This window comes from Tachypleus tridentatus, chromosome 12 (genome assembly GCF_004210375.1).
Source record: "Tachypleus tridentatus isolate NWPU-2018 chromosome 12, ASM421037v1, whole genome shotgun sequence".
NCBI classification, from domain to species: domain Eukaryota; kingdom Metazoa; phylum Arthropoda; class Merostomata; order Xiphosura; family Limulidae; genus Tachypleus; species Tachypleus tridentatus.
Window position 1 is genome coordinate 122,138,453 of NC_134836.1, and position 17,400 is coordinate 122,155,852.

The 17,400-nt window shown below is 31.1% G+C and overlaps 1 protein-coding gene across 1 annotated transcript in view; it reads left to right on the plus strand.

Moving 5' to 3' along the window:
• The window catches only part of LOC143234557 (formin-like protein), a 99,749-nt gene that overhangs the window by 69,822 nt on the left and 12,527 nt on the right, over window positions 1-17,400 (plus strand). Inside the window, exons 12-21 of the mRNA XM_076471995.1 lie at window positions 429-481; window positions 1,823-1,964; window positions 2,197-2,343; window positions 3,153-3,277; window positions 4,213-4,311; window positions 7,635-7,811; window positions 9,775-9,852; window positions 12,412-12,498; window positions 15,872-15,940; window positions 16,683-16,763. Coding sequence (XP_076328110.1) covers window positions 429-481; window positions 1,823-1,964; window positions 2,197-2,343; window positions 3,153-3,277; window positions 4,213-4,311; window positions 7,635-7,811; window positions 9,775-9,852; window positions 12,412-12,498; window positions 15,872-15,940; window positions 16,683-16,763 — 1,058 coding nt within the window. The remainder of the gene's footprint in view (window positions 1-428; window positions 482-1,822; window positions 1,965-2,196; window positions 2,344-3,152; window positions 3,278-4,212; window positions 4,312-7,634; window positions 7,812-9,774; window positions 9,853-12,411; window positions 12,499-15,871; window positions 15,941-16,682; window positions 16,764-17,400) is intronic.

Sequence of the window (17,400 nt, forward strand, 5' to 3'; positions counted from 1 at the left end):
ATTAACACGTTGGCTTCCTAAGCCTATTTTGCTGATACTTTCCCAGGGTCCCACTAGTCATTTTATAATTACTTTTTTATGAAGACTGTATGTGTAGTTGTTGTGTCCCAGCCAATAAGTGGCCCTTCAAAGAGAAAATAGAGCATGACTCACTGGTCTTGTGGGTCTTACTAGAAGTCTGTCATGACCCACAGATGGGTCATGTGGGAGCCAATGTGTTGATCAATTTGTAACATTTTTTTTTAAAGAATGGATTGAACTGTTTTGTTTAAAGTTTTTCCTTTTCTTTTTAATGCTGACACATGTAGTCATAGAAACATTGGAAACTTGGTTAAAACAATTACTTGTTTTGCTGAAATTGTAATAATTAAAATGAAAAGCAGAGTTTATACTTTTTCTTTATGTTAAAACAATTTTGTTTCTTTTAGTGGAACTTGAAACTCACTTAGAGTATATTACAAAAGAGAAAACTAACCTGCAGGTGAGAATTAGTATTTAATAAGGTCTGATGTTTTTTAACTCTTTGTAAATATATTGTTGTAGAAACCAAATACCTGGTTAGTTAAATCCTTGCTATGCCCTTGTAGACCACATAATCTCAGTGCTTTTCAACTCCCCAATGATGCAAGCAGATGAGAATAATGACACTTTTCTCTTGGATGACATGCCTACCCATTGCAGATTAACTGCTAGGAACCAATTAGGTAGACTCACTGGAGGACACAACAGCATAATGTGGGCCAGCCTTGAACTTGCAACCATCTGGACGTGAGTCAAAAGCATGAGCCACTGAGCCATGCTGCCTCCAACACCTAGTAGTTTTGGTTTAAGCTAGAACCAAGAAGTTAATGATTTTGATTCTTCAACAAATTAGTAGTGAAATTAATACAGATAAATAAACTTAAGGTCTGTATTGTAAATTGTAAACTTAGACATCATTTTTTGTATTTTAAATTGTTTCAGTATGAAAACTTTAATTATACAGCTGATGACCTCTTCATTCATTCTTTGAGGACCTGCACAACCTGGTGGTTGACTCACGATCTAATGGTCTTGGATTGGAATTTCTGTCACATTGAACATGCTTGCTTTTTGAGCTGTGGGGGTATAGTAATGTGATGGTCAATCCAACTATTTGTTCATAAAAGAATGGCCCACAAGTTGATGGAAGGTGGTGTTGACTAACTGCCTTCCTTCTAGGCTGTCAGTGCTAAATTGAGGAGGGCAAGTGCAGATGGCCCTCATGTATTTTGTGCAAAATTCAAAACAAAATCAAAGCCATGTTATTGAAGCTTGCCATGATGTTAAAGACTAGGTCACTTCAATATTAATACTGTAAATATATTATTATAGTAAAATGGCGTACATTATTAACCAGTTTGAAGGGCCATGTCGGTCGTGTTCACCCTTTTACCCATGAGAATGTTATAATGTAACAGTCAGTCCTACCATTTGTTGGTACAAAATAGCCCAAGAATTGATGATGTTGACTATTTATCTTTTATTTAGTTTGTCATATCAAAATTAGAGGTAGCTGGCACAGATAGTTCTCGAGTAACTTCACACAAAATTAAAGGAAGAAAGAAGCAAACTTTGAACTACCAGTTACTAGATATTTAAAAGTTTATAAATACTTTACTGGTCAAAGCTATGATTTAAAGAGATAATTAGAAACATCATAAACATTTATAAGTATGTATATATTTTTACTATAATCTCCAAATTATAAAAGTTTTAAGCTTTCAAATTAATACCATTCATTGTAAGAAGGGTGGTAGATATTTCTCAAAAAAAAGTGTGAAGATGCTTTTGTAATTTTCAGCAATTACACCAACAAGTAGGCGAAGAACTTAATATCATGCGGCAAACAGTTTCACAGAAGGATATAGAATCTCGTCAGAGGCAAAGCATGTTGGAGTCGAAGATAGAGGAACTTGAAATTTATCAAAAAACCTTACCTAAAGGTCAGAGATTTTTTCATAACAAGAACTTTGATAGTAAATGTAAACAGATTTAGAATACAAATACGTTTAAAAATAACAAGAATGAATAGTAATTTTGTTTATATTGTAGTGACCCCAAAAAATGTCATTATATATTACTCATCAGAGGACCATTCTTTGAATTATGTAAACCAAATGAAAATCAGGTATAATTCTTATGGTATTAATGTGACTTTTTATTTCCTTACATTAGGAACATTAGGTGTAATAAATGGAGAAACAATAGCTACTCCTATGCCACCACCACCACCTCCACCTCCTCCACCATTACCTATAAGTAATGGTGGTCAGTCAACTGGAATACCACCACCTCCAGGACAGATGGAATCTCCTACAGATGGTAAAATCAATTTTGAGAGTGAAAATTAATTAAAACAATTTAACCTTTATATAAAAACGTGAATTTAAAAATTTTGTGCAATAAAAATAACTGTTGTTTTCAGTTGTATTTGCACATATGAAAAACCTTTATTTCAGTATTTAGATAAAACGTTATAATTTTAAATAAAGGTACTCACAGAAGAGGCCACTGATTATAAGGAAACCTGGATCATTTACATGGGTCATTTATTTTGGTGATCGCTAAAACGTCTTACGCTGTGAGAAAAGTTGAAATTTGTAATTAATTTTATAAAAAAAAATTAAAGTTAAAGTGTAGTAATAGAATTTTTTTATTAACAAACATGAACAAATTCATGATGATGAGAAACCCACTTGAAATAAAAATGTACCTCAGGTTAACAGATGGTTACTTTGTTAAACTGAAGATGACCGAGGAAGGCCGAAACATTGTTCTCTGCTTATCAATAAAAGTGTTAATACCCGTACCAGCCGTTCTGAGATACAAATATGAACAAAGTTATTAGTATGAATTGAATTCTAAAATATCTGGGTGAAAAACCAATGTGTGTGTATTTCATAAAAATTGTACAAAAATGTATGACATAATAAAAATTAAACTATAGATCAATCCTAAAGTAAGATTTTGTGATTATGCAAATTTTTTTTGAAAAGCTAAGTGAATTCCAAAAATTGTCCACCAATTAAGAACCCACACACAAAGATAGGAAAAATAAGAAACTGTTGGAAAAATGTCTGTATTAAGTAGTTAAGCACCTGTTTGTTTCTGTTTTTCTTTTTTACTTGCAGCCATGACAATCAAGAAAAGATACCAGACAAAGTACAAATTACCTACTCTTAATTGGATAGCACTTAAGCCTAACCAAGTTAAAGGGACTGTATTCAGTGAAATGGATGAAGATAAGTTGTACGAGGTGATCACGGAAAAGTTTTGCCTGAAAACTATTTGTTTTTTAACTTTGTGTAACATTGGTTATGTATTTTGTACTTTGGTGTTTCAACTCTTTCTGCAGTGTATTAATTAACAAAACATTTAATGTTTCACAAAATAATTTAAAAACTGGCTTTTGGCAAATTATAAAATAATTGCAGGCACTTTTGAGGAACTCAGTATATTTTTTAAAATAAAATGATTATTTGCAAATTCTCACAAAATGTGTCAAAATATTTTGATTGCTAGAAACTTGTATAAATTTAGTTATCGTAGGTTAGAATTAATTTTTTTTTGCCTTACTGTTATTGTAAGGCTATAATGTTTTCAGAGAATATTTAATATTTTCTAGTGGAGCATGGAGTGGTGACATATTAAAATATGAGCTTTGTTAACCCTTTGAGTGCATAATTAAATTTCCAATGGGTTTTTAGAAAGAGTTAATTACTTGCTAAAAATCAAATCTATAATTAGACTTGTTTTTAGTACACTTTGCTCACTGATGTTTGAGAAATTTAAAAATAAGTGAGTGTTCTGATTGTCACACTGAGGAAAAGTCGTTTTTTCTACCTTGTGGTAAATCTGATTGTAACATCAAATAAATATAAATGTTAATTTCAATAAATTTTATTTATAATATCTGGAAGGTTAAGAAGTCACTTAAAAATATTAAAGGCCATTAAAAGAACTGCTGTTTTTTTTGTATTTTTTAAAAGTTTTATTAGTATGTGTAAATTAAACTGAACTGGCACATTTTGTTATAGGCCTAATTAAAACTTGTGATTTGTAGTAGGTTTTAATAAGTTTCTCAAAGCACGTCGCAAGTTTTACCAACTTGAGGAAGGTACTTATGTAAGTTGGTTTATTTGAGTTTTACCAACTTGAGGAAGGTACTTATGTAAGTTGGTTTATTTGCAGCTTATTGATTTCTCTGATTTTGAGGAACATTTCAAACTGAACCAGCAGGGTGGTTTTGCTGACCGAACAGAGGACGTTAATTGCAGTAAACGTTTCAAGGTAGGTTGGAATCATATGAGCACAAGAGTACTGACTACAGAGCTCTACCATAACAATTTGAAGTATTTTAAATTTGATACACTTATAATAGAGAACTGTTAATGAACAAAATATAATTATTTAAAATTGTATAATTTAATTATTATTAATCTCTGACCAAAACAAGCTAGTAAGAAAATAAAAAATTAAACCAATGATGAACATGGCTAATTTAATATACCATTTTTTACTTATATTGCCCAAATTGGATTGCTTCATCAGTTGGGTACTCTAACTATTGTAATATTTTGGGCCATAATTCTTATAATGTGTCACGATATATATACAGTTTGGGAACTTTTGGTTAGTCACAAATTTGTATACTTTTAATAAAAATACATAATTAAAAAAAAAATAAATACAGGGCAATACTCCAAAAGACTTCTGTCTTGACCTGAAGACAAAAGATGTCAGTCTTTCAAAATGTGTCACTCTGAACTGCCCATTTCACTTTTGTTCATCATAGTTACTGTGCCTAAAAGAAAAATGAAGAAAGTAGTTATAGTCTATTCTCTATCTTCCAAGTAATTTTAGAGGTGTGGCATGCTGCTCTGTCTGTTTACAGAACGTTGCACATGTGGTACAGGATGCTTGGATCAGATACGGGCAAGAGATCGTCCTATAAAATATAAGGACAGAAATTCTGTGGAAATGAACAGTCCTGGAACAAATACAATATCAAAGAATTAGTGTTATTTCATCACTGTACCTTTTCTTGTACATCAGTTGTAAACGCATTGAAGGAAACCTGTTCACGAACTTGCTATAGTTTGCTGCGTATCCAGAAATTGTGAACTTTGACCACCTGATAAGGCTGCAGACCTCCACTATTTGAGGGGTTTGCAACTTGCTTTTGTTCACTGCTATTCATTTGAGCAACTCATCTAGTATACTTGAATCTATTTTAAAGCATTTACACTATGCCTTAGCTTAAATATATCACTTTTGCAAGTGTGTGTTGATAAGGCTTAATAAAGCTGAAGAACAATGTGTATCAGGTGACAGTAGAGGGTCTCTAAAGAGTTTTTATTATGAGATCTCAAGATCAGTAATGATACGGCAGGTGGTTAAGTATCAAGTATTATAAGTATTATATAACAAGTTGCCCTTACATCCAATATGCGTATCCAGAAATTGTGAACTTTGACCACCTGATAAGGCTGCAGACCTCCACTATTTGAGGGGTTTGCAACTTGCTTTTTGTTCACTGCTATTCATTTGAGCAACTCATCTAGTATACTTGAATCTATTTTAAAGCATTTACACTATGCCTTAGCTTAAATATATCACTTTTGCAAGTGTTGATAAGGCTTAATAAAGCTGAAGAACAATGTGTATCAGGTGACAGTAGAGGGTCTCTAAAGAGTTTTTATTATGAGATCTCAAGATCAGTAATGATACGGCAGGTGGATGGACCAGCTTCCAATTCGTCTAGTACTTTAACATGGAAGTATATCAGTTTCCACATATTTTAACTATATTTGTGATTAATAGGTTGACAAAGTTTGCTTGTCCAGTGTTTTTATATTGTTTTTGTATTGGATATGCAGATGTGATATATCCAGCTAAAGCTGAATCAACCTTTAAACTCTTGGTTAGGTCCACTTAGTAATTGTAGATTTGCTTAAGATATTGATCAAAGAGTCTTACTGACTGAGTTTTAATGTTAGGCATAATAATAAAGCTGTAAACAACCAATTATACAGTTTTCATCCTCATAATAAGTGTGACTTTATGCATTTCCAGAGAACTTGTGGCACCCAACAGAAATATTGACATGCTCTTTGTATCTGAATTGAAATTCACTGTGGACACATTAAGAAGGATATATGAAAACTGTTTACAATTAAACATTAATTTTATAATTGCTGTTTAGGTCTTTTGTTTTTAGTCTTTTTTACAGCTTTTTGTGCACAACAATTTTAATATTTTACATTATATACTAATTGAGAAATGTTTTATTTTTTTAACTTCCTTATACCCTGTTTTTTCTTTGACTTTTAATACACCAGAAAAAGTCTGATCAGGAGTTACTATTTTTTAAACAGAAGTCCAGTGAAGTGTGTGTTTTCTATTAGTTTTAATTCCCAGATGTCATATTTGATAGGGCAAGAATGGATCTTTTAATACGTATTGAGTAGAAATTACAATTTTTATACCATGTTTCTACCTCAGAATATGACGTTTTTGGTTAAATTCATAAATGTTTTAATTTTTTTTTGTTAGATTCTGTAACCTACTAATTCCAAATTTTGTATGTGATAAGTTAGGGTCAAAAGCTATTTATGTTTTTATATTTTAACTTGAAGCATCTAGTATTTTCTTGTAGTATGACTAAAACTAGTACAAGTACTCTTGAGACAGCTGGTATTGGTATTAAAACATTAATTAAAATAAAGTACATAACATTGTTTTGACCTTCTTAGGTCATCATCAGGTTAACAAAGAGAGAGCTTGCAACTGATCATTGTCAGGCACATGTCTCGGGGATGAGTGTGTCCAGTGAACACAAAATTGATTCAAAAACCAGGTACAAAACTAAAGTCCATACTATGTAAAAACTACACTGACAAACACAACACCAACATTACTTATAAAATACAATGCAACAACTGCCACGACATCTATATTGGAGAAACAAGTAGAAAAATGGAAATCGGATTCAAAGAACACAAAAAAACACCCTCACGCATTTTTGAACACTGTAAATCAGATAAACACAACATAACCATAGAAAATACCCAGAAATTAAGTAGGGAAACAAATATAAACAAATGCAAAATTAAAGAAGCCCTACTTATACAACTAAAACCAAAATTAAACCAATATAAAGGAACATCTTTATACCTATACTAATTGATAACCTAACATCCAACTGCAACGCCCCCTACAATCCCATACCCATTTACACTCATTCGTAAGACGTGTCTGGCGATGGTTAACTGCAATCTCTCTTTGTTAACCTGAAGATGATCTAAAAAGGTCGAAACGTTGTTCTCCACCTTTATTTTAATTGTTTTAATACCCATACCAGCTGTCTTGAGAGTACATTTTTTACTTCAAATGGGTTTCTTGTCATCACAGAAAAAGCAGTGCAAGTTTCTACAGCTGTATGTAGATTATATAAGGTTATTTACTATTGCAACAAATATTCTCATAAAGTAAAAACATCAGTTGATTTTAAATGAATATAAAATAACTTAATTTTGTAAAGAATTTATCAAATTATCAAGAAATTATTGTTTTGTTTTTATTTCTTATCTAAGAAATGTTTGTTTGTGCAGGTACCAGAAAAAATAACAATGCTAGAACACAACCGTTTGCGAAATGTGGCCATCTCCCGTCGTAAGCTAGAGTTATCGAACGAGGAGGTGGTTCGAGCAGTCAGTGCTCTTGATTTAAATACACTGAACCAGGAGTATGTGGAGCTACTTCTACGGATGGTTCCAAATGACAAAGAAGTAAGAAGTTTCTATGAATATAATTTTATATCACTGCTTACTAAATCCTTGGATGACAGACAGAAGTAATAATAATTCTTATTTCATTTTTATAAAGAGGTTAAACTGCTTGACTTTCAACCTGTTAGTTTCAGGTTTGAATCCCATCACCAAAGTTACTTGCCCTTTCAGCTATGGAGGTGTTGCTACATAATGACCAATTCCACTTTGCATTGATAAAGAGTAGTCTAAAAGTTATTGGTGGATGGGATTAACTAGCTACCCCCTCTCTCGTCTATAACCCCTAAATTAGGGACAACTAGCACACATAGTTCTTCTTAGTGTCAAACAAAAGTGAACTAATGAATCATTTGGTGCTTGCAAAAAAAGTGTAAGCTCTTTCATTTCCTCACGGATAAAATCCTCAAACAATATTTAGTAGAGTAGAGATGTCACTCATTACCTCTGTTGTTTAAGTCTGTTTATGAATATAGTGATAACTGGTTACTTTAAGACATCAGTAGTTTGGTGATAGATGCATTTGCTAGTTCTTCGACAAAAATGATACTAGTGAGGTGAAATCTCACTGTGTAGCAAACAAATCAGTATGTTATAATTCTTTAAGTCTTTAAAAGCAATTATGTTGTTACGTTAAATATTACAAGACAGATCTACAGTTAAGTTATTGTCTGACAAGTTTATAAAATTTCAGCTGTCAAGGACAAAAATGTATTTTTATTCACAATTTTATGTAATATTTTTCGTGGGGAGATTTAAAGATCAAATCTTAGTCAATTTATGAAGTCACAAAATAGCAAAGTAGACAATAATTGCAGAGTGACTGTGAATCATGATTTTCAATTTATGGAGTTACATGAGTAAACTGAAATGTATTTAGAGAGCATATGGCTTAGTGGTTTGCTTATATATGTGAGTTATACATGGTCAGGTGGTTAGGGCATTTGACTTGCAATCTGAGGACCATGGGTTCAAATCCCTCTCTGTCAAACTTGCTTGATCTTTCAGCCATGCAGCAGTTATAATGTGATGGTCAATCCCATTATTCTTCAATAGAATAGTAGCCCAAGAGTTGGTGATGGGTGGTGAAGACTAGCTGTCTTCCTTCTGGACTTTCGCTACTAAATTAGGGATGGCTAGTGCAGACAGTCCTTATGTGGCTTTGATAAAATTCAAAATAAACAAACCCAAACTTAACCCAATAATTTACTGAAGTTTTACTTCTCCTGAAATGGAGGATTTGTTTGTAAATGTTTGTGCAGAACTTACTTGAGGGTTGTGTACACTACCCATCCCTAATAGTGAAGATAGTGACTGGAGGGAAAGCACCCATTGACTTCTTGGGCAACTCAAAAGAAATAGTGTGATTTAACCATTGCTTTTATAATGCACCTATGGTGCCCTAAAGTATGAAGCTCAATTTTTTTTTATACTTGTAATGGGGCATAGATCATGGGACCTTCTAACTGTTGGGCTGTACTCAGGTCTGAAGGGAAAGAAATAAACATTTTATAATAATTAAGACACTTAAAAGGGACTCAAACCTCTCTAGTTAAAAATTAATCAGTGTGAATTTAACCCATTTTAAAAATTTGGAAATATAATCCCTCTTATAAAAGTTTACAGACTTTATATAATAGAGGTTATTTAAAACATGTGCCAGAATGTTTTTAATAATTGAAACAAGTTACGTACCAAAGTTTTACAATATATAGTTTTACAATGGCACAAAGAAATAACTAATGTCACCATAGTCTGTTATGCTTTTTCACAAGTTAGGTATTCCACTGATAAAGCTGTACTTTGTAAAAGATAAAATATTACTTACTATTTGTTGACAGAAAATAGTATTTCTTTTGCATTTTTTAGTTCTTTGATTTTGTTTTTTTGATCAACTTTACTGAAAAACAGTTTTCTCTGTTGAAAAGTTTTTTTAAACCAGATGTCACTGTATAAATCTTTTTAGGTAAAGGCTTACAGAGAATATGAAAAACAGAAAAGGCCAGTAGATGGTTTAACAGATGAAGACAAGTTTCTTTTGTCGGTAATTAAGTTTTATTCTAGATTTATAGTAATTTGTTCTTTAGATATAAAGTTACTGATGAACAATTAGTTTTAGTTACATTCCATCACGCTTTCATGGCATCAAAATATAAATTTTACTAGGACATCAACTATGTTGCTTCAGTTAAGATGTACATATTTACAATTTTAATAGAATGTAATAATATGTCATGGTTATTTGTTAAAGGCATAGGAAATGTGTGAGTTTGACATTTAAAGAAAGAAATAGAATGTAATAGTATTCTATGGTTATATTGTTAAAGACATAGGAAATGTGTGACTATGACATGGAAAGAAAGAAATAGAATGTAATAGTATTCTATGGTTATATTGTTAAAGACATAGGAAATGTGTGACTATGACATTTAAAGAAAGAAATAGAATGTAATAGTGTTCTATGGTTATATTGTTAAAGACATAGGAAATGTGTGGGTATGACATGGAAAGAAAGAAATAGAATATAATAGTATTCTATGGTTATATTGTTAAAGACATAGGAAATGTGTGACTATGACATGGAAAGAAAGAAATAGTGTAATAGTATTCTATGGTTATATTGTTAAAGACATAGGAAATGTGTAGGTATGACATGGAAAGAAAGAAATAGAATGTAATAGTATTCTATGGTTATATTGTTAAAGACATAGGAAATGTGTAACTATGACATGAAAAGAAAGAAATAGAATGTAATAGTATTCTATGGTTATATTGTTAAAGACATGGGAAATGTGTAACTATGACATGAAAAGAAAGAAATAGAATGTAATAGTATTGTATGGTGATATTGTTAAAGACATAGGAAATGTGTAACTATGACATTTAAAGAAAGAAATAGAATGTAATAGTATTCTATGGTTATATTGTTAAAGACATAGGAAATGTGTAACTATGACATGAAAAGAAAGAAATAGAATGTAATAGTATTCTATGGTTATATTGTTAAAGACATAGGAAATGTGTGACTATGACATAGAAAGAAAGAAATAGAATGTAATAGTATTCTATGGTTATATTGTTAAAGACATGGGAAATGTGTAACTATGACATGAAAAGAAAGAAATAGAATGTAATAGTATTGTATGGTGATATTGTTAAAGACATAGGAAATGTGTGAGTATGACATTTAAAGAATGAAATAGAATGTAATAGTATTCTATGGTTATATTGTTAAAGACATAGGAAATGTGTAACTATGACATGAAAAGAAAGAAATAGAATGTAATAGTATTCTATGGTTATATTGTTAAAGACTTAGGAAATGTGTAACTATGACATGAAAAGAAAGAAATAGAATGTAATAGTATTCTATGGTTATATTGTTAAAGACATAGGAAATGTGTGACTATGACATAGAAAGAAAGAAATAGAATGTAATAGTATTCTATGGTTATATTGTTAAAGACATAGGAAATGTGTAACTATGACATGAAAAGAAAGAAATAGAATGTAATAGTATTCTATGGTTATATTGTTAAAGACATGGGAAATGTGTAACTATGACATGAAAAGAAAGAAATAGAATGTAATAGTATTGTATGGTGATATTGTTAAAGACATAGGAAATGTGTGAGTATGACATTTAAAGAAAGAAATAGAATGTAATAGTATTGTATGGTGATATTGTTAAAGACATAGGAAATGTGTGAGTATGACATTTAAAGAAAGAAATAGAATGTAATTGTATTCTATGGTTATATTGTTAAAGACATGGGAAATGTGTAACTATGACATGAAAAGAAAGAAATAGAATGTAATAGTATTGTATGGTGATATTGTTAAAGACATAGGAAATGTGTGAGTATGACATTAAAAAGAAAGAAATAGAATGTAATAGTATTGTATGGTGATATTGTTAAAGACATAGGAAATGTGTGAGTATGACATTTAAAGAAAGAAATAGAATGTAATAGTATTCTATGGTTATATTGTTAAAGACATAGGAAATGTGTGAGTATGACATTTAAAGAAAGAAATAGAATGTAATAGTATTCTATGGTTATATTGTTAAAGACATAGGAAATGTGTGAGTATGACATTTAAAGAAAGAAATAGAATGTAATAGTATTGTATGGTGATATTGTTAAAGACATAGGAAATGTGTGAGTATGACATTTAAAGAAAGAAATAGAATGTAATAGTATTCTATGGTTATATTGTTAAAGACATAGGAAATGTGTAACTATGACATGAAAAGAAAGAAATAGAATGTAATAGTATTCTATGGTTATGTTGTTAAAGACATAGGAAATGTGTGAGTATGACATTTAAAGAAAGAAATAGAATGTAATAGTATTCTATGGTTATGTTGTTAAAGACATAGGAAATGTGTGACTATGACATAGAAAGAAAGAAATAGAATGTAATAGTATTCTATGGTTATATTGTTAAAGACATAGGAAATGTGTGACTATGACATTTAAAGAAAGAAATAGAATGTAATGGTATTCTATGGTTATGTTGTTAAAGACATAGGAAATGTGTGGGTATGACATGGAAAGAAAGAAATAGAATGTAATAGCATGTCATGGTTATTTTTCAGCTAACCAGAGTTGAAAGGTTAAACCAGAAACTGAACATTATGAGCTACATCGGAAGTTTTGATGAAAATATTGAACTTCTCACACCGGTGAGTGAAAACTGAATACTGTTCATATCAAGTGTAGCTGTGAATATTAGTTGTTGTTGTTTTTCCTGTTGGTGTCAAGTGTAACTGTGAATGTTAGTTGTTGTTGTTTTTCCTGTTGGTGTCAAGTGGAACTGTGAATATTAGTTGTCGTTGTTTTTCCTGTTGGTGTCAAGTGGAACTGTGAATATTAGTTGTCGTTGTTTTTCCTGTTTGTGTCAAGTGTAACTGTGAATATTAGTTGTCGTTGTTTTTCCTGTTGGTGTCAAGTGTATCTGTGAATATTAGTTGTCGTTGTTTTTCCTGTTGGTGTCAAGTGTAACTGTGAATATTAGTTGTCGTTGTTTTTCCTGTTGGTGTCAAGTGTAACTGTGAATATTAGTTGTCGTTGTTTTTCCTGTTGGTATCAAGTGTAACTGTGAATATTAGTTGTTGTTGTTGTTTTTCCTGTTGGTGTCAAGTGTAACTGTGAATATTAGTTGTCGTTGTTTTTCCTGTTGGTGTCAAGTGTAACTGTGAATACTAGTTGTTGTTGTTGTTTTTCCTGTTGGTGTCAAGTGTAACTGTGAATATTAGTTGTCGTTGTTTTTCCTGTTGGTGTCAAGTGTAACTGTGAATACTAGTTGTTGTTGTTGTTTTTCCTGTTGGTGTCAAGTGTAACTGTGAATATTAGTTGTTGTTTTTTTTGTTGGCGTCAAGTGGTGGTTTTTTTATTTACTGCACACACACGGTGTGAAAGCCATTGTATATTTTTTTCAGTAAATGATTTGTTGGTTAAAAAGAAATAATCTGGCAAAATCAGTACAGAAAATAAAAGGTGAACATGACAGTATTTTTACTTTGGTGGACAGACTGCTAATAGTCTTTTTATGTAGTGTTTGCACACAAAAAACAACAATAAAAGCACAATAGTGTCTGAAAAATTTATTGGTTATCAACATTAAGTTAGTTTAAAGTGTGATCTTTCCTATGAGCACAGACGTTTAACAATGTTTAATGTGTTAGCACAGATTATGCTCTTTATTAGCAATTGCAGTATTTCAGTTTTATTATTGGACCTGCATATGGATTTAACAAATAACAAAGTCTGTAACAACAAAAAATTCACTTTTGTAAAATTCATTGGAAGGGAATGTTAAATAATGAAGTTATCTAGAAAAAACTCTAATACATGTTCTGGATTTGTCATATATAACATCTGACTTGTTTTTGTGCTACGCTAAATTGTAAGCAGGAAATTGTTTATAATAGTTAAATACTAAAGAAATGTTATGTTTGTTACTATTTAAAAAATGTTCGAGAAACAATTTATGATCATAACAATAAAACATTTCTAACAGTAGTTGTTTGTATAATTTATGATCATAACAATAAAACGTTTCTAACAGTAGTTGTTTGTATAATTTATGATCATAACAATAAAACGTTTCTAACAGTAGTTGTTTGTCTGTTTGTGTAAAATATTAGCATGTTATATTCAAGTAATTCCTTTATGTTTGCTAGTAAATAATAATAAATAATCACAAGACATTTATGTTAATGTTTTGTTTTTAAATATAGAAAGAATAAAGGAAGTTACTGGTAAACATGGCATGACTTTATAAATATTATACATCTTGTTTTCCAGCTTACTGGTAAACATGGCATGACTTTATAAATACTATACATCTTGTTTTCCAGCTTACTGGTAAACATGGCATGACTTTATAAATACTATACATCTTGTTTTCCAGCTTACTGGTAAACATGGCATGACTTTATAAATACTATACATCTTGTTTTCCAGCTTACTGGTAAACATGGCATGACTTTATAAATACTATACATCTTGTTTTCCAGCTTACTGGTAAACATGGCATGACTTTATAAATACTATACATCTTGTTTTCCAGCTTACTGGTAAACATGGCATGACTTTATAAATACTATACATCTTGTTTTCCAGCTTACTGGTAAACATGGCATGACTTTATAAATACTATACATCTTGTTTTCCAGCTTACTGGTAAACATGGCATGACTTTATAAATACTATACATCTTGTTTTCCAGCTTACTGGTAAACATGGCATGACTTTATAAATACTATACATCTTGTTTTCCAGCTTACTGGTAAACATGGCATGACTTTATAAATACTATACATCTTGTTTTCCAGCTTACTGGTAAACATGGCATGACTTTATAAATACTATACATCTTGTTTTCCAGCTTACTGGTAAACATGGCATGACTTTATAAATATTATACATCTTGTTTTCCAGCTTACTGGTAAACATGGCATGACTTTATAAATACTATACATCTTGTTTTCCAGCTTACTGGTAAACATGGCATGACTTTATAAATATTATACATCTTGTTTTCCAGCTTACTGGTAAACATGGCATGACTTTATAAATATTATACATCTTGTTTTCCAGCTTACTGGTAAACATGGCATGACTTTATAAATACTATACATCTTGTTTTCCAGCTTACTGGTAAACATGGCATGACTTTATAAATACTATACATCTTGTTTTCCAGCTTACTGGTAAACATGGCATGACTTTATAAATACTATACATCTTGTTTTCCAGCTTACTGGTAAACATGGCATGACTTTATAAATACTATACATCTTGTTTTCCAGCTTACTGGTAAACATGGCATGACTTTATAAATATTATACATCTTGTTTTCCAGCTTACTGGTAAACATGGCATGACTTTATAAATATTATACATCTTGTTTTCCAGCTTACTGGTAAACATGGCATGACTTTATAAATACTATACATCTTGTTTTCCAGCTTACTGGTAAACATGGCATGACTTTATAAATACTATACATCTTGTTTTCCAGCTTACTGGTAAACATGGCATGACTTTATAAATACTATACATCTTGTTTTCCAGCTTACTGGTAAACATGGCATGACTTTATAAATATTATACATCTTGTTTTCCAGCTTACTGGTAAACATGGCATGACTTTATAAATACTATACATCTTGTTTTCCAGCTTACTGGTAAACATGGCATGACTTTATAAATATTATACATCTTGTTTTCCAGCTTACTGGTAAACATGGCATGACTTTATAAATATTATACATCTTGTTTTCCAGCTTACTGGTAAACATGGCATGACTTTATAAATACTATACATCTTGTTTTCCAGCTTACTGGTAAACATGGCATGACTTTATAAATACTATACATCTTGTTTTCCAGCTTACTGGTAAACATGGCATGACTTTATAAATACTATACATCTTGTTTTCCAGCTTACTGGTAAACATGGCATGACTTTATAAATATTATACATCTTGTTTTCCAGCTTACTGGTAAACATGGCATGACTTTATAAATATTATACATCTTGTTTTCCAGCAAGTTCACTCTATTATCACAGCTTCGAGGTCAATCAAAAATTCGAAAAAAATAAGAAAACTGCTGGAGGTGAGTCTGAAGATTATTTGTTTACTATTTTATTTTAACACAGTTTTTATAATTTACTTGTTGTCCTAATTCAGAACATGCTATTTGAGGTTATGTACTAAATTCAGTCCCAGGTGTTACTTCAGGTAGGAAGGACTTGTTACAGAAACTAATGTTTTGTGGGATAATTGTATTGTCTTAAGTTATCTTGACTGTTCTCTGACTATCAGAAAAACGTGTTGATTCTTTAATATAATTTCCTGATTGGTCAGAAAGAGGGATGATCAGCTCTAAATACAATTTTGACAATTTTTAGCGTGATTAATTCCTGGCGTGAACACGCTATACAAGCCTCATTCAGTTTTGTCTTTCAACTAATTGTATACATGGTTCTTTAACACTAGTCATCAGGTTTCTTGTAAATATAGTGTATTTTACTGTACTAAAATACAGTCCATTTATTTCACATTCAACATTACAGTTGTCAATGTAGTTGTCCCCCATAGCAACTAGATCACCGACTTTTCTGTTTTCTCCTAAAAATCAAGTGTTTATTTGTTGTGTGAACTGCACACAGTCTTTTTTCTTTCATTATTTTTGTAAATAGTCACCAGACCTGTCATTTTGCACACTCGGTCCACGAATCTCCAGTTATTGCACAGTGGGTGACTGTGTGCTGGGTTCATCCTTCTAATACCCTGGTGGTAAGACATAACAAACATTTGTCATATAAATTACATCCTTGTGTGATTTTTCATTACAGATCATCTTAGCTTTTGGCAACTACATAAATGGAGCCAAAAGAGGACCAGCATATGGCTTCAAACTACAAAGTTTGGACTCGGTAAGTAAAAGCACATGAATGATTTTAACACAAATAGTCGTATGCATTAGCTTTCAGTAACTCTACACAGGGTACAGAAGAAACTAACTATTAATAACATACCACTATATTTAGTACAGCATAACATCTACAAAACACAGATATATTACAGATACACTGGTGTTAAGCCTTATATTTAGTACAGCATAACATCTACAAAACACAGATATATTACAGAATACACTGGTGTTAAGCCTTATATTTAGTACAGCATAACATCTACAAAACACAGATATATTACAGAATACACTGGTGTTAAGCCTTATATTTAGTACAGCATAACATCTACAAAAAACACAGATATATTACAGAATACACTGGTGTTAAGCCTTATATTTAGTACAGCATAACATCTACAAAACACAGATATATTACAGAATACACTGGTGTTAAGCCTTATATTTAGTACAGCATAACATCTACAAAACACAGATATATTACAGAATACACTGGTGTTAAGCCTTATATTTAGTACAGCATAACATCTACAAAACACAGATATATTACAGAATACACTGGTGTTAAGCCTTATATTTAGTACAGCATAACATCTACAAAACAGATATATTTCAGAATACACTGGTGTTAAGCCTTATAT